Genomic DNA, 25084 nt, shown 5'->3' on the forward strand with positions numbered 1-25084 from the left:
ATCAAGGTATTTCAAAAACACTCTTCAAATATAACTCAACTGCATGAAAACATACCTCTAACTCTTTGGAGATCCAAACACAATGTTGTGGAGGGTCAGATCTGGGCAGCCCTGGGCTAGAACAGGTAGCCGTTGAGGAGCTGCTCTAAAAATAACACGCCAACATTTTGGGAAATTAGCTTATCGTCTTCTCCAGAGAGAGACAAGAAGATAGATACCAGTTTCCTCTCTGTGCGTTCAGTAGAAAACTATCTGGCTGCACGTTAGCCTAGCTTAGCACAACGAATGGAAGCAGACAGTGCCGGTTAGCCTTCGGGAGAGGTGTTAGTTGGACAATGCCTATGGCTAACCGGCTTCTCTGGAGAAGACGATAAGCGAATTTCCCAAAATGTTGCCGTGTTCCTTTAACTTTAATTGTGGGAAACATGAAACAGAGACTTTTCAGATTCATTCAGAAATGTATTATTGAAAAAACCCCAAAAGGACATCTTTGTCCTCATGGAGAGACTCCATTATACTCATTCAGTGTTGTTCACGATGGCACAATACAACATCAAAGTCATTATGTCTCAATGAAATAGGCGCGGCTCTCAAAACAACAGTTCCCTTTTTAATCTAATTGAAGGCATGTTACAGCGAATTGCTCGGCTAACCAATTGCTCGGCTAATAGGACAGGCAAATGTCACAATATTAAAGGAACACGACAACATTTTGGGACATTAGCTTATCGTCTTCTCCAGAGAGAGACAAGAAGATAGATACCAGTTTCCTCTCTGTGCGTTCAGTAGAAAGCTATCTGGCTGCACATTAGCCTAGCTTAGCACAATGAATGGAAGCGGACATGACCGGTTAGCCTTCGGGAGATGTTCTAGTTGGACAATGCCTAGGCTAACCGGTCATGTCCGCTTCCATTCATTGTGCTAAGCTAGGCTAACACGCAGCCAGATAGCTTTCTACTGAACGCACAGAGAGGAAACTGGTATCTATCTTCTTGTCTCTCTCTGGAAAAGACAGTAAGCTAATTTCCCAAAATGTTGGCGTGTTCCTTTAGGCACAAATCATTCAATTGTATCATATGTACTGTTGAGCTCAGCCTCTTGGAACATGTCAACCAGCAGAAGTGGAAAACAACTCATTACATTCACTCTGGATTAAAACGGACTATCCTGCACCTATCATGCATAAAATCCTCATTCGAAAGTAACTTAATACTTTCGTTTTTTTTGTGTGTATTTCTTTTAAGTATTCTTACTCGAGTACAATCTTACAGAAGTAACAGTATTTCTACTTGAGTGATGTATTTCAGTGCTCTTTCCACCTGTTGACTGTAGCTATATAGTCAATAATTATATAAAGCACTGACAAACTCGAGCTCAAACGTACAGAAATAAAGTTCTTCAAAATCTATTTTACAGCATGTACAGTTGGTTATGTCTCTAACCAAACTAAAAGTAACAAAATGGCCTTACGATTCCAAAATCAAGATTACATACAAAACGTACCAAGCTGAAAACATTGATCAATCGACACACTGGCCTTGACATGTCAGTGTGTTGGCATTCCATATGATTTCCACACTGTCAGTCATTCTGCAAAATCTACGTAAAAAACAACAACTGACAAACTATAAACCACAAATTATAAAACTACAAATTATAAACCATTTCAATAGTGCACATTGATAAAAACAACAGTTATTGTTTTTAAAACACATTAAGTCATTTTGGCATACATCTTTTTTTCTTTTCATAAAACTAAAAGGTGTCCATGGTGGGCTGAACACCAGTTCATATACAAAGGTTAATCAGTCCAAGTCCTATTCTTTCATTATGAAACAGTAGGGAAAAAAAACAATTTCTGACTACTATGATATGACAGATAAAACATTTCATCTCTGAAATGAACCGAGCCTTTGGTAAACCTGTACGTAAAAGAAACTCGGCAAGGCATCCTCTCTACCAACAGTTTCATAATGAAAGTAAAACATTGGCCCACATATTGCAACAAGGTGTGGTAGGCTTGTCCTAAAGTAAGAACAAGTCATTTAAAATCTGAGGTGTGGAACAACGTGATTTCGAAGAGAGAGATTGTCAGTGGCAACAATTTGAAGAGGTGTGTCATCTATACAAACAGCAGAAACTACAACTCACACTCTCGCTGTGGCCTATTAGCCAGGATAGCGCAGAGAGGGCTACGGTCAGGGGTGACGAATAGGTCCGTTCTTTTCTAAAAGGTCAATTCCCGTCATTGACCTGGACACTGCCATCGGGCAGCAGTCTCTCCCTCTCTGTTCCGCTGCTCTCCTCCTCCACGACGTCCACCATCCCTGGACAGCATCTGGCCAGCAGGGGGCGGTGTAGTCCGTTGTAGAGCGCCGTGCCCAGCAGCAGGATGATGAAGCCCAGCACCTGCAGGCCGTGGAACTTCTCCCAGCCCAGGGCCAGGCTCACCACCCAGATCACCAGCGTGCGCAGGCTGTCCAGCACCATGCGCGTGGTGGCGCTGATCTCCTTGGTGACACTAATGCCGGCGAAGTTGAAGAAGGCGATGCTGACGGTGTTGCCCAGCAGCGCCAGGAGGATGAGAGGCTTGAAGCCGATCTGGCAGAAGGCGTCCAGCGCGTCCTCCAGGACCCCCCTGGGGTTGTCGGTGGTTCCCATGTGGATGAAGTACATGGGGATGAGGAGCAGTGACAAGACGAAGAACCCAAAGAACCCTGGGAACACAAACGACAAACAAAAAACACCTTGAGATTGGCAGGTCCCGTACAAGTTATTTGTTAGGCGTAGATATTGTATTACATTTAATGAGAATAAAGTAGTTGTTTTTGAGATGACTGACAATGATTTTGGCTATGTATTAGCTATGTTGGTTTGTATGTTACGGTACGTGTGGAATTGACCTCAAACTCTCTGTCCTCTTTTCCTTCAATTCTCATCCAATCACAACTGTTGCTTTCCTCTGACAAACCTTGTGGCAGAGTTTGAGATGAGTCAATTGCCCCTACAGTGCTGTACACAGTGTGTGGTGTGCGATTGTGGGGGTACAATTTAGCTGTCTGGGTGCTCAAGAAAGCGTCATCTATTAGAGCAGACAGCTCTCACCCCCTAAATCTGCAATATCAATTATTGCCTTCCAGCCAACGTTTAGAGACCCCTGCAGCTAAAAACAATAGGTAATAGGTATAAATGATCATTTATACCTACCTCCATTCGTGCCATCAATAAAGGAAGGAGGAGGTAGCTTTGAGGTGGGTGGGTGGGGGGATGGTTGTAGTTGCTTATTTAACTGTTATCATTATCTGATCTTGTGACCATGTACATGTCTGTCTATGTTCTTCTTGTTTATTTCGTTTTTTGGAGTTCTTATCATCTGCTGTAACATGAATTGCCCAGTTTGGGACATGCTAATAAACCTGACCTTGACATCGAGGACCGCATTGGAAATATAGTATTCTTAACACTTTAACACTTTGTTTGCCGTTCACGTGGAACGCCCTACCCAAAGCTGTAAAGGAATGTGAATCCCTACCCACATTCAAAACCGCTCTAAAAGAGCACCTACGGGAGGCTGCAATTCGAAACTGGCCACCGTAAATGTCCAAACCCCCCCACCCCCTCCTAATAGACAGTCTCCTCCCCACCGTATGTATATATTCTCTCCCCACCGTATGTATATTTCTCTCACACCCACCCACCCCCTCCTAATCTACAGTCTCCTCCCCACCGTATGTATATATTCTCTCCCCACCGTATGTATATTTCTCTCCCACCCACCCACCCCCTCCTAATGTACAGTCTCCTCCCCACCGTATGTATATATTCTCTCCCCACCGTATGTATATTTCTCTCACACCCGCCCACCCCCTCCTAATGTACAGTCTCCTCCCCATCATATGTATATACTCTCTGTCAGGATCTATGGGTAACAGTACTGTATATTTGCATATCATATATGTCACAAATGTAACAGTACTATATACCTGTAAATGTCACTATGAATTGAAAATGGGGGACCCTGATGTAAACAAGACAAACGTCTTTCTCTGGTCTGCATCCCCTTAACAATTGTGTGTATTGAGCCGTACTGTATTGTACCCATTCTGCAATCTGTTAAATAAAGTTTTCATTCATTCATTCACGTAGATTTACGTTTCTGTGGCCCGACCGCCTGTACGTTAATGCCAAGCAAGCAGTGCAAAAATGCTTCCGCATTCGTCACCGCACGCTAGTGCGGTAAAGCGCCCTTCTTTTCAGACAAATGCTACCGTGCGTGCACCGGCGGCGGCGTGCTCGCTCAGGTGCGTGCGTGCGCCGGCGTGCTCGCGCGAGGTGCCCGCGCATGCGCCCCTTGGTTCGACACGAGCGGAGCTCAATATATATAAGTCACCGCCCCTTATTCAGTATCTAGCAAATAGCTCAATTGGCAAGGACACATGGCTGTGGATCCTATGGCTTGTTTGCTGGCGAGTTCGAATCCCATCGAAAATATTTTTTAACGTGATTTTTTTTTAACGTGTATTCTTTCGCCGGTTAAGGTTAGGCATGGTTAAGGTTAAGGTTAAGGTTAGGCATTGTTTCGGAGTTGGTTAAGGTTAGAACGGTTAAGTTTAGGCGCTGTTAAGGAGCTGGTTAAGGTTAGAGTTTGTCAAAGAGAATGGCAATATAATTTCTATGGTTAAGGTTAGGCATGGTTAAGGTTAAGGTTAAGGTTAGGCATTGTTTCGGAGTTGGTTAAGGTTAGAACGGTTAAGTTTAGGCGTTGTTAAGGAGCTGGTTAAGGTTAGAGTTTGTCAAAGAGAATGGCAATAGACAGCCTATTTCCGCGCGACCTGGGCGCTGGGCGGCGGAAAATGAAAGGCGCATTACTGCATGCCACTACGGTAAATTTTTGCACTGCTTGCTTGGCATAAAGCTACACGCGGCCCGACCGCTGAGTGCCGGAAACGTAGATCTACGTTTCTGTTTCGTTATTTCTTTTGTTCGCTATTGTCGTTCATAATCCATCGAGGCACCTTGTGCATGCTGTACTGAATGTGTCTGAGATCGCAGACAGTCAATACCGCCGCCTAACGCCTTGCGGCCGCTATTGCAATCCATTTGAAACAATGTAGTTTGTTTTCTCTACCGAGCTGCGGCGTGGGGGCGGGTTCTAAAGACTCCGGCAAGACAAGCGGTCACCACGGTTGCCTCGACGAGTTCATCCGCCCGCCTGTCCCTCTGCAATGCTGGATAACGTGGGACAGATTACCGCGACCAGTATCTGGAATGGCGATCAGATAATTGGATTATTCTTTTCGCAGTACATTTACAAGGTAAGGACTCAATATTATCAATATTGCGTTGATCCGATAATTTCTTTCCCGCGATTGCAGCCTGTGTGTGTGTGTGTGCCGTTGGCTGCGATAGACGCACAGGGGGCCGGTTTTCGTGCATGCACGAGGAAACATAATACCAATAATCTAGCGTTGATTTCAGGATGATTCGATAATTAGGCGAAAAAAGGCAACGTTGACCGGAAGAAACCCACTGACAATCGACGGCGTTATTAGATCCATAGCTATAATATAAAATATAGGTTTAGCTCTACAAACAAGGTGAGCGCTTACAAGGGGTTAATGGGTGGCAAGGCCAGATGCACTTCCTGAAAGGGGTGTGGCACTCAATGTGTTAATGTGTTATCCTTAGAAAAGACACTTCATACTTTAATGCTGTTTTAAAACGTTCCTCAGTGAGGCTTGTTGAGTTAATGGGACGACAGTGGCTCAGGAGGTAGAGCAGTTGTCTGGTAATCCGGAGGTTCCCGGTTCAATTCCTGCTCCTCCTGGGCAGCATGTCGAAGTGTCCTTGAGCAAGACACTTAACCCCTAATTGCTCTCGATGAGCAGGTTGGCACCTTGCATGGTTGCCTCTGCCGTGAATGTGTGAGTGAATGGATAAAATGTGAGGAACAAATTGTAAAGCGCTTTGAATAAAAGCGCTATATAAATGCACCATTTACCAATTACCATTAATGATGATCTAGAGCAGCGGTTCTTAAATTACAGGTTGCGGCCCAAAGTGGGGTCGTTGGTAGGTGACAGTGGGGTCACACATTGGCAAGTACATTTATTTTTTTGTTTAATGTTCTGGCAACATATTTTGGCTATAAAATGGGGTTGTGGTATAAGTATAGACCCAATATGAGAAGAGCGATCGAGTGGTACACATTGTCAGTGTACAAAAGGCAGCTGAAATAACTACTGTAACTGTAATAACTGTAAAAGCATTGTAATGACTGAGGCCATTTGCCTCAACAAAAGAGAGCACCGGGCCCTTATTGGAGACATCTATTCTACTGAAGTGAAAGATACCTTCTCATCCTGCGTTCTAGTCCTGCGTTCCCACAACACGCCTCGTCCTTGGTCTTACAACATTGTACTTGACAAAACGTTGCTCCAGTTGAAATGTACTGGCCCTAAGGCTATACTGACTTGTACATAATACCAACGACTGCAGAACGTATAGGGCTGGCCATGGCCCTACCAGAATGCAGGTAGTTATTGACATAAAACAGCCTATTCTTTGCTTGCCTGCAATTTAAATCAGTGTTGTTTCCACCCCCTAGATAGGATGAGGCATAAAAACCAATCCAAGGGTGGATTTTGTTTTCGGCATGACACAGTGTTCCCAAGCGCGCGTGTGATCACATCCTGGGGATAGGTGAGCCAGGCAGAGCTTGGAAAAGGGTTGAACACTGGACTAGAGAGAGAGAGAGAGAGAGAGAGAGAGAGAGAGAGAGAGAGAGAGAGAGAGAGAGAGAGAGAGAGAGAGAGAGAGAGAGAGAGAGAGAGAGAGAGAGAGAGAGAGAGAGAGAGAGAGAGAGAGAGAGTATTACTGAAAGTCGGGAGGCTTTTTGTCAACATAATGCTGTAGTGCAATGAAAATAACTGCTTTCAGAGCAGCAATTTGGACAGGGTATTAAACAGCTGTCACAAGTGTTAAAACCAGGGCAGTGCACGAAAGAAATGTGGCTGAAGTTTGAATGGCAGGAGGGAAATGCTAGCGTGGAAAACGGAAATGCTAAAATGGTACATGGTGCATTTATATAGTGCTTTTATCCAAAGCGCTTTACAATTTGTTCCTCACATTCACCCATTCACCCACACATTCACACACCGACGGCGGGGGCAACCATGCAAGGTGCCGACCTACTCATCGGGAGAAATGAGGGGTTAAGTGTCTTAAGGACACTTCGACACGCTGCCAGGTGAAGCGGGAATTGAACTGGGAACCGTCTGATTACTGTTCTACCTCCTGAACCACTGTCACTGTCGCTCCCACGTAATTCCTTTGTATGTATAGCAGCGTAATCAAATCCTTCTCTCTGTTCTGAAAATCCATGTAAAAATGTCTTAATCCTTTCATTCCCTTTTGCAGTAATTTATGGATAGAATCAGGTACAGCTGGTATCTGCCTGATCTCTGCCTGATCTCTGCCAACGACGAGAGGGCCTACCTGGAAGAGGTCAAGGTCCTGGCGGGATGGTGCCAGGAAAACAACCTCTCCCTGAACGTCAGCAAAACAAAGGAGATGATTGTGGACTTCAGGAGGTCGGGGGTCAAGGACTACAGCCCCCTCAGCATCGACGGGGCACCGGTTGAGAGAGTCAACAGCTTTAAGTACCTCGGAGCCTACATATCCGAGGACTTGACATGGACCACACACATTGACAGTGTTGTGAAGAAGGCACGACAACGCCTCTACTTCCTCAGGCGCCTAAGGAAGTTCCAAGTTAGTCAGAAGATCCTTAAGAACTTCTACTCATGTACAATAGAGAGCATCTTGACCGGCAACATCACCTCCTGGTTTGGGAATAGCACTGCACAAGACCGAAGCAGACTACAAAGAGTGACACGTTCAGCCGAACGCACAATTGGAGGGGGGCTCCCCACCCTCCAGAACATTTACAACAAGCGTTGCAGGGGCAAGGCTAAGAGAATCATTAAAGACTCCAGTCACCCGAACAACTGCCTCTTTGAACTGCTGCGGTCAGGCAAGCGATACCGGAGTCTCAAGGCGAGCACAGAAAGACTCAGAAGAAGCTTCTATCCCCAGGCCATCAGGCTGCTAAACGAACAATGAATGAACACTACACAACAACAACCACCAAACGCACATAGCACACACATCCACACGCACACACTCACTTTAAACAAACACACTGTAGCACTCACTCCACACACTTTATAGCACACACCCACTTTAAACAAATACACTGTAGCACCCACTCCCCACACTTTATATTTATTGATGAAGGATTGCACTACAACTCGTACACCTTACTGTAAATTGTACCTAAAATTGTACCTCATCCCATTTCTGCTTTGCACTAGATAGTACTGTACATTAGTACACTGCATAGTATTGTATATTATATGGTAACTCAGAACATTGTACATATGTCTATACCGAACACTGTGACCTCATTTTTCTTCTTCTAAATTACATGCTATATTATGTTATTTGATACTATCTTGTCTAGCACAGTCTCTGGAGCGTAACAGTAAGAAGCATTTTGTATGAAAGTATTCTGTACTTCTGTATGACAACTATTAAAGAACTTGAACTATAAAAAAAAGAAAAAGCAGTCAAATAAAGTGAGGCTCTCAACTAAAATGAAAAGGAGCAGAAAAAGGAATAGTCTTAACCCTTTCACTACCACACGACAAAGGGTTAACCCTTTCACAACCACACTACAGAAGGCTAACCCTTTCACTACCACACTACAGACGTCTGTAGTGTGGTAGTGAAAGGTTAACCTTATGTAGTGTGGTAGTGAAAGGGTTAATATCGACTATAGGCTTCTAATGCAACAGAGCAGTCTGCCTTTAGCGTATTAATTATTGATTTAAATATTTGGGGTGGGGGGGTGAAAACAAAATGGTACTCACCACTTTGAATCACCATCCATGGTGCATACACAATACAATAAGATTAAAACGTTTACCAAGGTCTGGGCAAAACGCGTGGCTTACTGGAAAGGCACGACAAGACGTCCAATCCAAATACGATGCAATTTCTTTTGGTTGCAAAATGTATCCTGTAGCCAACTGCGGTGTAAACGATCTACAGGAACTATTGGCATCTTCCTTTAAGACTGGTAAACTGTGTTGATAATATCCTAATATTAGCTAAAGCTTTTGATATGGTAACCAGGGGTTAGGTATGGTAGGCTAGCCACAGTAGGGCACCAGACAGAAATGGTATTACTAGACATGCATTATCTTTTCTGATGATCAAGTTAATAAAAGTTTCTGATCGCCGTGAAATGTATTCCATTGTTGTTTTATAAGGTTAGTCTATAGCCTACCAACCAATGCACAATTAATAATTAGGTAAAACCCTGGCTTATGGACAACCTAGAAACATAGGAAAGCTTATTAGAAACACAATGTCAATACAGTGTTGTATTTAGTTTTGGATGATTCGGTTATTATTGAGTTATATTGGTTTGTTCATTGTTGAATGCTGCCTAGCCATATGGACTTACATCCCCTTTGCTGTCATCAAGGACCACAGTGGAGATAAGTGACACTTTATTGTGGTATTCTGAGATGTAGTCTTGTGACTGTCGTACTTTTTATTGTCAAATAAACTCAACTAAAGAGATGGTTCATAAATGTTTCATGTAAATGCTTGTTCCCATAAAATTGTGTTACATAATCTGTCAATCATCGTCAAGCAGCCTGCTGCAGTTATGACAAAGTCTGGTGGTACCAAAGTGACAGGGAGAGAGAAGGAAGGAAGAATACAGATTTTGTTCACAATATTTAATTATCATATAGACTCAATATTTTCAACTATACTGGCAACTTCTTTTTTTTTTTTTATTTGCCATGTTGAGCATTTTTATTTTACCCACCATGAGCCCTTTAAATTAGGCTTATAATCATCTATGATATTGTTAAGATACCAAGAGCAAGGAAACTATAGCACTCTGACGTAGTAAGCAAGTAGCCGTTAGACCACTCCTGTTGTCTATTATGACTAGTCTCTAACTATGTAGCCTATATGACTAGTGTCTAACTATGTTGTCTATATGACTAGTCTCTAACTATGTAGCCTATATGACTAGTCTCTAACTATGTTGTCTATATGACTAGTCTCTAACTATGTAGCCTATATGACTAGTCTCTAACTATGTAGCCTATATGACTAGTCTCTAACTATGTTGTCTATATGACTAGTTTCTAACTATGTAGCCTGTATGACTAGTCTCTAACCATGTAGTCTATATGACTAGTCTCTAACTATGTAGCCTGTATGACTAGTCTCTAACCATGTAGCCTGTATGACTAGTCTCTAACTATGTAGTCTATATTATGACTAGTTTCTAACCATGTAGTCTATATGACTAGTCTCTAACTATGTAGTCTATATTATGACTAGTTTCTAACCATGTAGTCTATATGACTAGTCTCTAACTATGTAGCCTATATGACTAGTCTCTAACTATGTAGTCTATATGACTAGTCTCTAACTATGTAGTCTATATTATGAGTAGTTTCTAACTATGTTGTCTATATGACTAGTCTCTAACTATGTTGTCTATATGACTAGTCTCTAACCATGTAGCATGTATGACTAGTCTCTAACTATGTAGCCTATATGACTAGTCTCTAACTATGTGACCTCGACAATGACCTCGTAGCTATTAGGGCTGACCCCTATTAGTCAATTAGTCGACTAATCGGTCAAAAGGAGCCGTAGTCGACTGCCAACCTCTTAGTCGAATACAAAAAATATATATATATATTTAAAAAAATATTATTTAAATTTTTATTTCTTTTTATCATTCTTTCCAACAGAAAAGAGGCCTAGAAGCGTGGCTAACGCTAATGGCACGCATACCAGAGGATAACTGCCTAAGAAAACAGGCACAGAGGCACTGAAAGAGGATTTCACCCATCTAATGAACACACTAGACTAGACAAATATCAAGATGTATCCATCAGTGGACCAATTGCATGCTTTTGCAGAGGACGAGAAGCCTTCAGTCGACTCCTTCAGACATTAACACTTTGAGCGCCACTCACAGCTTTTCTCGGGTTTACGACCCGACCGTTGAATGCCACGTCACGGCTTTTCTCTGGTATTTTTTATTTATTTTTTTATTAGCGATCTGAAATCATATTGCATCACGCGAGCCTACCGTTGGAGATCCAGGGACCGCCGGCGATGAGATGTGAAAAAAGCGCCCCCTATCGTCTCCCAGATGGTAAATCACCCTTTTTGGAATGGACTCAATGAAAGTGAATGGGAGAACGGATTTCTGACTCCACATTTTACTTCTCACTGATGCAGCCGGGGTCTACCAGAGTTCATTCTGGAGCCTCTGAGCCACGGCAAATATGGGTTATACTGTACACACGATGGATCAATACATTTATCGATTTTTTCGAATGGCGATCGGAAATTGGAATAAACCATTTGGATACCATCTGACCTCAGGTAAGGAATCTATGTTATCAGTGTTAGGATAATCAGACTCGTTTTCACAGAGATATAAGCGTTTATGTGATATGTGATATAGCTGTTTTGACTGTAAAAGCCATGAGGAAATAACAGCAGCGATTATCAGCGCACGGCACGAGCGTGCGTGCGCACACATATACTATCGATCATCTAGCGTTTATTTGAAAACGATTCATAAATAGGCCGACAAATGACAACGTTCTGGAATATTCCAGTAAAAGGCGATTATCATAGAATGGGTTGTTTTCCCCCGGAAAACGGGTGATTTTCAAAATGCTATCAAACGGAAATGAAGCGATAAAAATACAATCTGCCTTGCCAATGTTGACTGGAAAATGAGTCTTTGATAAGCGACGGGCAGATTAGACACATAGCCATAATTTAAAACATAGATTAGGCGATATTAACGTTAACATTGGCCGTGGACCGTGGCATTCAAGGGGGTAAAAAGGAAAACACGACCGGCGCTCAAAGTGTTAAGCACCCCTGCAGCCCAAATGGAATGATACATTTTTTTTTATTATTATTAATCAAAATAAAATATTATACTTTTTTTTTGCCAATCATAGTCGACTATCCAAATCCTTAGTCGGGGACAGCCCTAGTAGCTATACATTATCCCGGACCCTTACATAACTTCCCCTTGTTTATTTACGCAGTCCATAACGAATGATCATTGTCTGAGATGAGGTGGTGTGATGTTGAATTGATTCATTTGTAGATGGTTTCTTTTCTTTGTCCACACGAGGACACTGAAAGGGCTGACCTGTGTGGACTTGACCATGGAAGCTTCTCGTCCTCGGCTCACATGACACCCTGATGAAGACAGCTTAGCCCGTTGAAACTTCGCTCGAATAGATTATTTGCATCCCTATGTTTTGATACATTCTTTTTGGCAAGCATCTCACTAATCCAGGTGTGTTTCCCTACTACTGTACCTTCAGTATTCACTGTGTGTTTCCCTACTACTGTACCTTCAGTACCCAGAGTGTGTTTCCCTACTACTGTACCTTCAGTATTCACAGAGTGTGTTTCTTCTACTACTGTACCTTCAGTAACCAGTGTGTTTCCCTACTACTGTACCTTCAGTACCCAGCGTGTGTTTCCCTACTACTGTACCTTCAGTAACCAGTGTGTTTCCCTACTACTGTACCTTCAGTACCCAGAGTGTGTTTCTTCTACTACTGTACCTTCAGTATTCACAGAGTGTGTTTCCCTACTACTGTACCTTCAGTAACCAGTGTTTCCCTACTACTGTACCTTCAGTATTCACAGAGTGTTTCCCTACTACTGTACCTTCAGTACCCACAGAGTGTGTTTCCCTACTACTGTACCTTCAGTATTCAGTGTGTTTCCCTACTACTGTACCTTCAGTATCCACAGAGTGTTTCCTCTACTACTGTACCTTCAGTATTCAGTGTGTTTCCCTACTACTGTACCTTCAGTACCCAGTGTGTTTCCTTACTACTGTACCTTCAGTATTAACAGAGTGTGTTTCCCTACTACTGTACCTTCAGTATTCAGTGTGTTTCCCTACTACTGTACCTTCAGTACCCAGTGTGTTTCCTTACTACTGTACCTTCAGTATTAACAGAGTGTGTTTCCTCTACTACTGTACCTTCAGTATTCAGTGTTTCCCTACTACTGTACCTTCAGTATCCACAGAGTGTTTCCTCTACTACTGTACCTTCAGTATTCAGTGTTTCCCTACTACTGTACCTTCAGAACCCAGTGTGTTTCCTTACTACTGTACCTTCAGTATTAACAGAGTGTGTTTCCCTACTACTGTACCTTCAGTATTCAGTGTTTCCCTACTACTGTACCTTCAGTATCCAGTGTTTCCCTACTACTGTACCTTCAGTATCCACAGTGTTTCCCTACTACTGTACCTTCAGTATTCAGTGTGTTTCCCTACTACTGTACCTTCAGTATTCACAGTGTGTTTCCCTACTACTGTACCTTCAGTATTCAGTGTGTTTCCCTACTACTGTACCTTCAGTATTCACAGTGTGTTTCCCTACTACTGTACCTTCAGTATTCAGTGTGTTTCCCTACTACTGTACATTCAGTATTCAGTGTGTTTCCCTACTACTGTACATTCAGTACCCACAGCCCAGAGAGTGTGCTTCCCTACTACTGTACATTCTGTACCCACAGCCCAGAGAGTGTGCTTCCCTACTACATTACCTTCAGTACCCACAGCCCGCAGAGGGTGAACATCATGTTTGGAGACAAACTTCTCCTCCAGGACCATCTGTACAGAAACAATGACCTGAGCCATGATGATCAGAAGGTCACCTGAAGACAGAAAGAGAGAGGTTGCATGTTAAGCTGCTGAAGTAAAACACCCCCCCCCCCCAAAGAAACTACCTCAGTGTTTCCCATACATAGATTTATTTGTTAGCAGTCCACCACAAATAAGATTCCCCAAAACTGACACAATACAAACAAACAGTGCTTCTTGTGAGGTATGAACAAGTGTATCTTAACTCATCCCGGCCAGCCAACAGCACAAATAACTTTACAACCAGCGGGAAACACTTTGATACAATGATGTCATTCTCCTTGACTTATCCCAAACAATTGACCCATATAAGAACCCTGCCCCTTTTTTCTTGATCCCCTAGTCACAAATTGGAGGAGGGCAGGGTTTGAGATAGGTCAATTGTCCAATTCTACCCTGGCCTCTCACCTAAATGAATGAATGGTCATTGCATTTATATAGCACTTTTCTAGACACTCAAGGCTCTTTAGAATGTAGCGTGGACATTGCCTCCTTCACCACTGTGTAGCACCCAACCTCGGGCTACGCAGGCTCAATGGCTGCCATTCACACTACACAATGGCTGAAAGGCTCAGGAGACAGGGATTGGTATCAGCCAATTAAAGGGAAGGGATAATTAGGTAGCCTTGTTGTCAGAGACCTGATTGAAAATTTGGCCAGGAACGTCTGGGTTCTTTAATTCAGTCGGGCGTTGGTTTTAACATTTCATCCGAAGGACGGCACTCGCAACTGTATGGTGTCCCTGTGACAGGGGGCATTGTAACTGCCAGGTCCAGAGGACAGAGTGCTCCCTGCTGGACGACAACACCATCAGGTCCAGAGGACAGAGTGCTCCCTGCTGGACAACAACACCATCGGGTCCAGAGGACAGAGTGCTCCCTGCTGGACAACAACACCATCGGGTCCAGCGGACAGAGTGCTCCGTGCTGGACAACAACACCACTTTGACCGGAGCTCTACCCATGTAGCCACGCTGCCGGACAAATGTGAACCACAGAATTCAGAGAAGATCTGAGTGGAGGCTCACTCACTCCCTTACCAGTGATGACATCGCTGAGTTTGCGCCCGTCGTCCCTTTGCCCATTGAAAAAGTCGGCCATGCCTACGATCACTAGACCCAGGATGGTTGTCAGGATGCCAATCCACTGGCTGGGCATCAGGCGGCGTCTCAGGAAAGCCACAGACAGCAGGCCGGTGAAGATGATCACCGCCCCACGCAGCATCTGGAAGCTGGAGGCACTCGTCATGTTCAGGGCTGGAAAGAGAAACCATTCAATAATACAATATGAATATATTCACAGGTCTCATCTCACACCTCGAAGGTTACACCAAATACAATTCAGAGATAAACCATTTAGCAACTTTTGTCCAAACAATACCATTGGTACTTTTATTCATATGGTTTGGTGTGGTATGTTTAATATTATTGAGAGAGCCATTCCCCAAAGTGTCGGCTATTACTTAATGACTCTTTGGAGCCAACTACAAATGACTTGCTAGCTCAGGGGTGGCCAACCCGCGGCTCGCGAGCCGCATGCGGCTCTTTGCCCGTCAATGTGCGGCTCTTCCATCCATAATTTTTCTTTTTACTTTTTTTTTTTTTATGTCACTCATTCCATAAGGACGTAGAATAAACATTTTAAAAAAAATGTAAGTGGTCCATTTGCATGTTCTTGGTATCTGAATCTAGGGACATATATGGATCAGTGTCAGAAATAGTGTGTCTGTTACTAGGCTTGAGTAAATTGTAATGAACCAAAGGAGAATATCAATTCTATTTAAAAAAAAAATTATCTTTGACTGTAAATAACACCATGCTAAAATTGACCAGACCTGAAAAATCTAAGCAAATGAATAAAGGGAAGATGATTAAACAGAAGGTTTTGTAGATACAGTACTGAATTCTGCCATCTTTTTTATAATGTAAATTTCTCCACCATTCTTCATCATATTGCAACACCGTTTTTTGCAAGACGTTCACAGCAAGGTAGAGAAACTAACTGCGTTCTGTTTTATGGCAATAACGTTCAGGTTTGTGGGAGATAATCCCAAAAAATAAGAGAAATTAAAAAGTAAATCCAGAAGTCAGATGATTGACAGGGGCTGGTGTGAGCTGGGTAGGGTAGTTTTTCGAAATTTGAAAGCCCTGAGTCTCTTCCTTCAAAAGACTACACTCACTTTTGGCTGTGCCACTTCCTCCTGTCAATATGCACCGGTTTCCGACTCAATGCCCTGAGATTTCTATAATCTTATATTTCACTAATAACAGTTAAAATAATTGGTAAACAAACATAATGCTGAAAATATACACTTTTACTGTATATCTCGGGCTTAAGAGGTTAACCCTGTGAGGCCCAAATTAAAAAGAAATTAGCAACTTCAGAGGCCAGAGGGTGGGACATATAAACACATTTACTATCAAATAGCATTGTGAGGCTGAACAACAGGACCAATTGACTATACATGTGCTTAAAGGGGAACTATCTTATAAATGGCTTTTTTCAGTGTTTACCGTTGTTTCTTAGCTATGTGGACTTATATTAATAGGATATATGTCTCTAATTCTCATATTGGCGAATTCTTCCAATTCTCCTCTCACAATATTCACCCTCACTGAACTGAGTCATCTGAAAATGTGCATATCTGTGATGTCAGAGATTTATCAGCTGCATAATAATGTGGCAGTTGATGTGGCAGTTGGCACCAGGCCACACAGTGGTTGGAGCCCAGCCTCAAAACGGCTTAAGATCTTGAGGTAGAAAAATGCGGTTTTTAGTACTTGATTAGAAATACAAAACAATGCATTTTTTTTGAAAAAAACCTAGGTGTTCCATAGACTCACAGGAATTGTGTAAAAGTGCCCAAATAGTGAAAGAAATAGTAAAATAGTTCCCCTTTAACATTTTTTAAATAAACATTATTTTTTTAAATGGCTAAAAGTGATTTTGTAATTTTGCAACCGTGGGTCTCACAGGGTACTTTTAACCCTGTGAGGCCCAAATAAAAAAGACATTAGCAACTTCAGAGGCCAGAGGGCGAGACCTATAAACACATGAAGGGTGCCGTGACTGAAAAAAAAGGTTGAGAAACGCTGGTATATGGTGTGGCTCTTTGTGGTACCACAGTAATTTTTTTGTGGCTCTTAGTCTCTGACTGGTTGGCCACCCCTGTGCTAGCTGGTCTCACAGCTGCTAAAAGAATGGTAGCTTGTCGCTGGAAACCACTACATGCACCGCCGGTGAGGGAATGGCTCTCTTCTTACTGGGATATTGCACAGCTGGAGCTCTCTACAGCACATTTACATTATGCCCAAACACAAAATAGAATAGAATAGAATAGATCTTTATTGTCATTGTTACAGTTGTTACAACGAAATTTAAAAATGCAACCCTAGGTGCTAGTAAAAAAAATAAAAACAGTCCTAAACACAGTATTAAATATAAAACAGGGGTGGGGCATAAATAACATTAATAAAACAGGGGGGTATAAAATATAATTGCACTATCCCTTAATGTTGTGTGTGTGTGCGTGTGCATGGGGGGGGGGGGTGCAAGGAGACTGTTGTTTTAAAATTTAGCTGAGTTTAGTGCACATATGGCCCTGGGATAAAAACTAAACTTGATCTGTGGTTAACTGTCTCTCTTTTCCTGTTTTTGCTTGCTTGCTTGTTTAGAGTGTTGTCCGTCCCTTGGTTACTTCATATGCATATCTTGTAAACCTGCGCACACAGATAACCAGAGACATGAACATCAATGTGATGCCGGCCCCCCGAGATGGAGCGAGATTGTGAGCTGTGAGGAAGGCAAAGACAGCTTCAGCTCCAGGACCAAATTAAGTTCCAGATGTCCTGAGGTTCCTGTGGAAGAAAGGTGGCGTGGAAAGAAGCAAAACATCCCAAATGCATGGCCAAGAGCAGGGGGAGTACTAATCCCTAAGGAAAAGAATGCCTCAAACATCGACTAATTCCGGAAAATCTATCTCCTGAAATGAAGGGAAGATCTTCTTTAGCATCATTGCTCAAGGGATGACAACTTACCTGAAACGTAAACAACTTGATTGAGAAGTCGGTACAGAAAGCTCAGGTATATCAAGCTTTTCAGGATGCTTAGAACACACAAGCATGATATGGCATCAGATTTTATCTGCAAAAAAGGAAAGAAGAGATCTGCACGTCTTATCCCTGGACTTAGCCAATGTTCCGTCCCACCTATTCTCCTTTGGACAGCCATTGAGTTGTGGCATCAACCATCACAAATCTGGTCAGAAACTACTTCCAAGATCTGCAGTTCTGCCTCGCAACATCAGAGTACACCACATCATGACAATCTTTGGAAGTAGGAATAATGGCAGGGTGTACCATCTCCCCTCTAGCCTTCGCCATGGCAATGGACTTGATCATCAGAGCATCCAGGTGTAGATGGAATTGAGCCTCCTAACAGTACCATGGGAGGCTGCAGTTGCTGAAGCGTATGAATGCAAGCTGAGGTAGTTCAACAGGGTTGGAGAACGCAGGTACTCCTGGTGGAAGTCGGGTGCAGAGGCTTTGTGGCCACATCAACCACCAGGATGCTGAAAGGGATGGGAGTCTGAGGACAGGCCCTCCGACAAGCTGTCAGGTCGCTGTTGGAGGCTGCTGAGCAAAGCAGCAACTGGCTTTGGCTGAAAAGAATGGATCCCAACTGGGCTGCAAGATGACCATCAATGAAGCGATATATATAAAACTAAAAGAAGAATACCTTCAAAAGAAGGGGCCGCACACTCCTCAGGACTGGTTTTGCTTTTTTATTGCACAACGCGTTTCGCTTCTGCTTCCTCAGGTGCTAGCAGAAGCTAAACGCGTTGTGCAATAAAAAAGCAAAACCAGTCCTGAGGAGTGTGCGGCCCCTTCTTTTGAAGGTATTCTTCTTGTAGTTTTATACATCTCTCTTGCGCTGACCTGCACCTCCAGTCGGGGTCCAACTAGATGTGCACGAGTCTTATTTAGTTTAATTGTTCACACACATATATATTGTGTTACTTCATATGCATATCTCTTATGTTACTTCATATGCATATCTCTTGTTACTTTATATGCATATATATTGTGTTACTTCATATGCATATATCTTGTGTTACTTCATATACATATATCTTGTGTTACTTCATAGTTCATATGCATATATATTGTGTTTGGGCTGTTTCTGTGGATGTCATCATGGATGAGGGAGGGAAGTAGCCAATGTTCCCTCTAATTTTTTTCGGTCTGAGCAAACACTCAAACCTCCTGAGCAGACATCAGCAACTACTGAGCAACATACGTCACCTGCCGATTAACCGGTTAGTTGATAAGCGGCGGTTTGTAAAAAATCTGAGAATCTTAATTTCCCTCAATGTCTAACATAAGAATATATACATTTTGCTGATACACAGAGAAATAATACAAAAAGGCATATTATATTCCTTAATCAAATATTTATTTGACCACTAATTGACGATACAGAGCAAAGTCCTTACTTTGGTGTGAGTCGTGTCACTAACTTTTGTCTTTTTAGGAGGCTGACTCGTCATTATTTTATTAAGTGAATTATAATGCGACTTCAAGGGTGACCATATTGTGATTTTTTTTTAAAGAGGACACTCTGCCTTCAGCCTCAAGATACTTAATGATACTCAAAGTTTACTCAAAGATGCCTTATCATTATAATATATTTAAAGTATGCCTCCTCTGTATTGATATAAAATTATTGTTTATATAATTTTATAATACAAAATAATATCTCTCTATAACCAAAGTTACTCAACATGCTGTATTATGCCTAAAGTAATCTATCTGACAAATCAAGAAAATAACAAAATCAACCTATGACAAAATAATATATATTTTCAAGTCTTACTGGACAAAATAAATAACAAGAAAAATATGAAGTAATGTTCTAAATAATACCTCTTCTGTATTAGAAAATCCATCTTTAAAAAATATATCTTTGTATCTTTTCAATGTAATGTATATTATAAAACAGTAATCTCACAAAGATACTAATTTAAAAGTGCACTATGCAGTTTCAGATTTGTTGCAATTAGTGTACTAAACTAATTTATTACACACATAATCCTTAGAATGATTGTATCATAAGCATCTTATCAAACCAAAACATCATTTTGAGGTATCAAAATAGTTTTCAATTATTTTCTTTTTCTCTCTGTATAGCTGCATACTTCAATCAATTCAGTCAACTTTGCCATCAAACTCTCGCCTCGCACTGCTTTGTTTGTAATGTTGTAAAGGCTAAACATTGTTGTTGTTGCTGTTTTTTGTTGCCTTATACAGTGCCCTCCCTCCCTCCCTCCTTTTTTACATGGAGAATTATCCGCCCACTGGGAAAAGAATTGTCAGCCAAGTGGAAGGTAAAAGTTAAGGTCACTTACCAACATACATGATGGAGGTAGCGGTCATATCACACATGGCAGGGGCGAAGAAGATAAGAGGGTTGAAACTCCGGCCAGGGTTTATCTTGGGTTCAGGTCGACGCTTATCGTGGCAAAGTAAGATGTAGAAAACTGCCAGACAACAGAACTCCCCCATAAACATCCCTACTGCCTGAGAAGCGAACACAGAGGATGGAGCAGTGGGGTAGACGGACAGAAAGGGAGAAATATATCAGAATAGCACACAGATACAATTATCTAATACAAGACTTTTTGTGTTTTCTTTGGATATTACGTCAGTAACGTACCTGTACAAATGGGTGACTGAATTGGTGTACGTCAGTCCCATGGCAACCCTTTGCCGAGAACATGTCAGCCCATCTGATGCACAAGAAGACTAGATTACAATGCGATTATGGGTACTGTATGTTACAAAATCAGACAAGTCCAAGCATTCACAATAGACCTCGAGTAGAACTAGGGTTGGGTGATCATTTATTATTATTGTTAATTGTATCGGGATCATATTGTGATTATGTTATTGTGATATTGTTGCTCACACAATTCTGTGACCACCTGTATGAATGATAACAACCTACATATACATTTTGCAGTTCCATGCGATGATGAACAGTAATTTGATTCTATTTATCTTGTGATTTTGTGAATGTGTGAACAGATATCTTAATGTATCTTTTCATTCATTCATTCAATCTTTATTTAATCTTGAAGGATCATTGAGAGCAAGCTCTCATTTACAATGATGTTGAGAAATATAACACATAATACATTTAAAAAAAGAAAATAATATAGAAACAGAAAGTTAATCAATTAAACATTTAAAATAATTAACAACAACTGCAGACTGTGCTGGAGTGGTTTGCTATTAAAACTGATCAATCATATTTAAACTGACCAATAGATACTAATGAATTGAGTTTTAAAGTGCATTGCAAAACATTCCATGTTTCTGGGGCACAGAAGCTAAGCAGATTTTCCTAATTCAGTGCAAACTCTGGGCACCTTAAATGTAAGCCAGTCACCAGACCAGAGTGTGTATGAGTCCAGTAATGAAGTGATGTAGGGTGGAAGATCATCAATAATGATGCCAGTGCAAGTCACTCTTTACCAGGGAGGACCACCCAACCTTATCATAATAGGATACAATGATTGGGTACCATAACGGTCACCAGTGATAAATCTAAGGGCAGAATGATATACAAAGTCGAGAGGCTTTAGAGTGGAAGAGGCCGCATGTCTATAAACTACTACTACATAATGAGACAGAAAAACTACCTTCCTTCTAGTAAACATAGGAAAACTGGTTTTGTTTCTGTACAAAAGGCCAATCTTCTGACGCAGTATACTTGCAAGTTTATCCTGAATCAGTATCGGAAAACATTCCAGGTGATTATCGATTATTGTATAGAACACTGACTGTACTGACAGGTAGCCTATAGGTTAGAGTAGGGCTGGGGGTATGAAATGGATCGAAAAATGCTGTGGCAACGAAATTTGGTATCAAATGACACTGTGTCGACTCGATACCTAAGTCAGTTGAGCCAATAAGCAAGTTTGTTCCAAGACAGAACATTTCTTCTCTTTAACCACAATCCAAAATCATCCAAAATGTAACAAAGCCTTCAATTGGCTCACACAGCACATAAATAGTTTTGGTATAGAATCCCAGGTATTGACACACTGGTATTGAACCATTTGAAACATTACCCAGCCCTATTAATGAGTGTCGAAGTCAGCCTGCACACCCTTTGACGTTTATAGCAGATCAGAAAAGGCATGACTGGCACGTGAGTGTTTCCCGTCGGAGCTCGATATGCAAGTCAAGAGAATCTGTAGTGATGACACAGCTCTTCTCTCACACGCAGCAGCGTTTTGGGCTCAGTGATCATTCTGAAAGAGGTGATTGGGCTTGTGGATTGATCTAAGTACCCGGGGGTTGTCGCATATTTGGACTATGTTTTGGTCAGATAGCCTAATATGACTATGACATGGGAAGTTCTTCTTATCTTATAACGCTTGGTTTGTAACAACAACAACAACAACTTGTTTGGATGAAATGTGTCCTGGTCATATATCTATAGCCGAGGTCTAAATGATGTAACACCAGACCTCTGTTTTATTCTCATGAAGCAGCACAGTGGACTGGTTGGTTTCAAGTTACAATGATGGTGTCCCAGGCTGAGTGAAACCTTACCTGCGTTTTGCTACAATTTCTCATTTAATGAAAGCTAACGTTACATGACAAGCTGTGTATCGTCAGCAACACAGTTAGGCTAGGCCTTTATGTTTTATTTATTGTTAGTGAATCATACTTATAGGCGCTGGATACTGTCCTTTCGTGGACATACAGTACATAGCACTAAAGCAGACAGCAGCAGAAGTACAACTAGAAAAAACGTTTGTCCTTGGCATGCAATAGAGAAGTTGAAGTGATACAATAGGCTTATTAGGCTATATAAGTTTCGCTGAAATGGCAAGTTGCCAGTACCACCCCCACCCCCCACCCCCATCCCATTGTCATGACACATTGCAAGACCAGTTAGGCGGTGTAAGTGGAATTCCGTTGCTAGGGAAGTTTGGACCCCGATGTATTTTCTGTCTATATGCATTAAATGGTAAATGGCTGCATTTATATAGCAGCTTTTATCCAAAAAGCGCTTTACAATTTGTTCCTAACATTTTACCCATTCACTCACACATTCACACACCGATGGCGGAGGCAACCATGCAAGGAGCCAACCTGCTCATCGAGAGCAATTAGGGGTTTAGTGTCTTGCTCAAGGACACTTCGACACACTGCACGGGAGGAGCGGGAATCGAACCGGGAACCTCTGGATTACCAGATGACTGCTCTATACCTCCTGAGCCTCCACTGTTGCCCCCCACATTAGACAGTGTATTAGCACCATGTATAGATTATGAAAGATTCCCTTGGAGGCTGGGGGAGACGATATTTAAACTTGCACTGGATAGACCATGGCTTATTACAGTACTATAACCTAACTGTAACACTGCTCATTCAGGAATATATACATATAGATATGTCAGTAAATCTGGCTAGCTAGCTAACATTAACTATTGGGCTCAATGGTGGCCATCAATAGGTCAACACAACTAGGCAATCAATCCAACAAGGTTGCTTGAAACTTGAAAGCAACAGGTGCAGTTTAGACCATCAACAATCTGGGTAGATGAGGCTGTGCTGCCAAAACGATACAGTGGACAAAAAAAATAACAAAGGAACTGACGTCACAGACACGCACAGTGTTGGTGCTGGTAGAAATAAATCGTTTATTTAAATGAATGAATGAATGACACGTATTTATTTCTGGTATTCATTGTTACCACCAGCACCAACACTTCACTCTACTGCTGTTATCAGACGGCTAACGTTAGCTTAGCTCTGCTAGCCAACTAACGTTAGTCAGACATTATCCAATGAACAGGGCAATGTTGTAGGTTCTAAAGTAAAAACAGAGTGTCCCACTAAAGAACGTCAATGATATATATACTGTACATTGGATTAGGAGAGAATGTGTCCCAAATCGAAATGGTTAACGGTTACATCAATGCTAGCATGTCGTGAAGATGACTTTACGAAGACATGACAAAGAAATGTGAAGATGAACAAAGCAAAGCATTATTAACTTACTTTGCCGACAACGTGTTGAGAGAGCCAGTGGTGAGCATGAGCCCCGCCAGGAACAGTTGGTAGTTTGTCCAAGCCATGCTGGACGTGATATGTGTAATAATACGCTATAACAACCTTTACTTGGGTTTTTGTTTACTGAGGGCTCGGCTCCCGTCCTGGTTGTTTTCCTCACTCACACTGGGATCCACTCCTAACCCCCAGAACAAGAAAGACCACATGACACTTTTGCGTCAGCTGGTTTCTGGTTTAGTCATGCGCTTGAATGCCATGTGTTCCGTAAAGACGAATGCGATGTACACACAGCTTCTGTGTAATTATTATTATTATTATTATTATTATGACAACACCAGTAATATATTGTCATAAAAATAACAATAGGCTTTTATAGGCAGTTTCAAAGTGATAACATTCTAAACGGACCCACGTGTATTATTTCCTGTTGCAATGTTTGCTAATGCAATAGTTGACAGGAAATACATTTGGGTCCAAAACTGTTACCTATAGCAACATAATACCACTGTGAAACAGTTTATAATAAACGTTTGCCCTCTGAAACCCTGGAGTAATTTTAGTGTCTGGGGCTCGACCCCTTGAAATTATGCAATAAAATAATGGAAAATGCATAGAGAGCTACATTATATATCACAATAAAATGTTTATTAGTTGAGGGGCAGCAGGCCTAAATGTTGGAGCTGGCTTGTGACTGGATTGCAGAGCGGGGGGAGAGCTCACGGTGGCAGTCCTGACTCCTGCACACTGTGGGGAAAAGAGCATAGGCCTGAATGGACCCTGCAGTGAATAAGTGGGCTTTTGTTTACTGAGAATAAAGAGGCCTAAGATGTTATATCCTAATATGGAAAAAATATGTGATTTAATGTTCTATGCCTTATCTTGACTTTGTCTATTTAGCTGCTGTCTATGTTATGCTCATTTTATGCTTATATGCCTAGTTTTTTGTCCCTGATGGCATGGAGCTAGCAAGGCTCCTCCTCTCCGCCACCACCGCTAGAGAGTCCAGCTCCACCCTTACCACGTTACTGGCCTTCCTGACCAGCTTATCCAGCCTGTTCACTTTGAATCTTGCCCATTTTCCACTGCATGGTACCTACTCGACTCTACTCTACTCTACTCGGCCTTTTCGGTTTTCCATTGCCGAAATTTGCGTTTGGTACCTGGTACCGGTACTTTTTTAGTACCTGTTTTCT

General features: G+C 41.9%; 1 protein-coding gene across 1 annotated transcript; it reads right to left on the minus strand.

Annotated features, from left to right (window-relative positions):
• Positions 1–1007: 1007 nt before the first annotated feature.
• On the minus strand, positions 1008–24041 carry slc35f6 (solute carrier family 35 member F6). Its single transcript, XM_084314440.1, has 6 exons — positions 23880–24041; positions 20515–20587; positions 20207–20378; positions 14841–15056; positions 13705–13815; positions 1008–2717 (listed from the first exon to the last, which is right to left on the minus strand). The coding sequence occupies exons 1-6, from the start codon at positions 23954–23956 to the stop codon at positions 2236–2238; spliced, it is 1131 nt and encodes a 376-aa protein (XP_084170566.1). The 5' UTR covers positions 23957–24041; the 3' UTR covers positions 1008–2235.
• Positions 24042–25084: the final 1043 nt, after the last annotated feature.

This window comes from Notolepis coatsorum, assembly GCF_963971535.1.
Source record: "Notolepis coatsorum genome assembly, chromosome: 5".
In the NCBI taxonomy this organism is placed as follows: Eukaryota; Metazoa; Chordata; class Actinopteri; order Aulopiformes; family Paralepididae; genus Notolepis; species Notolepis coatsorum.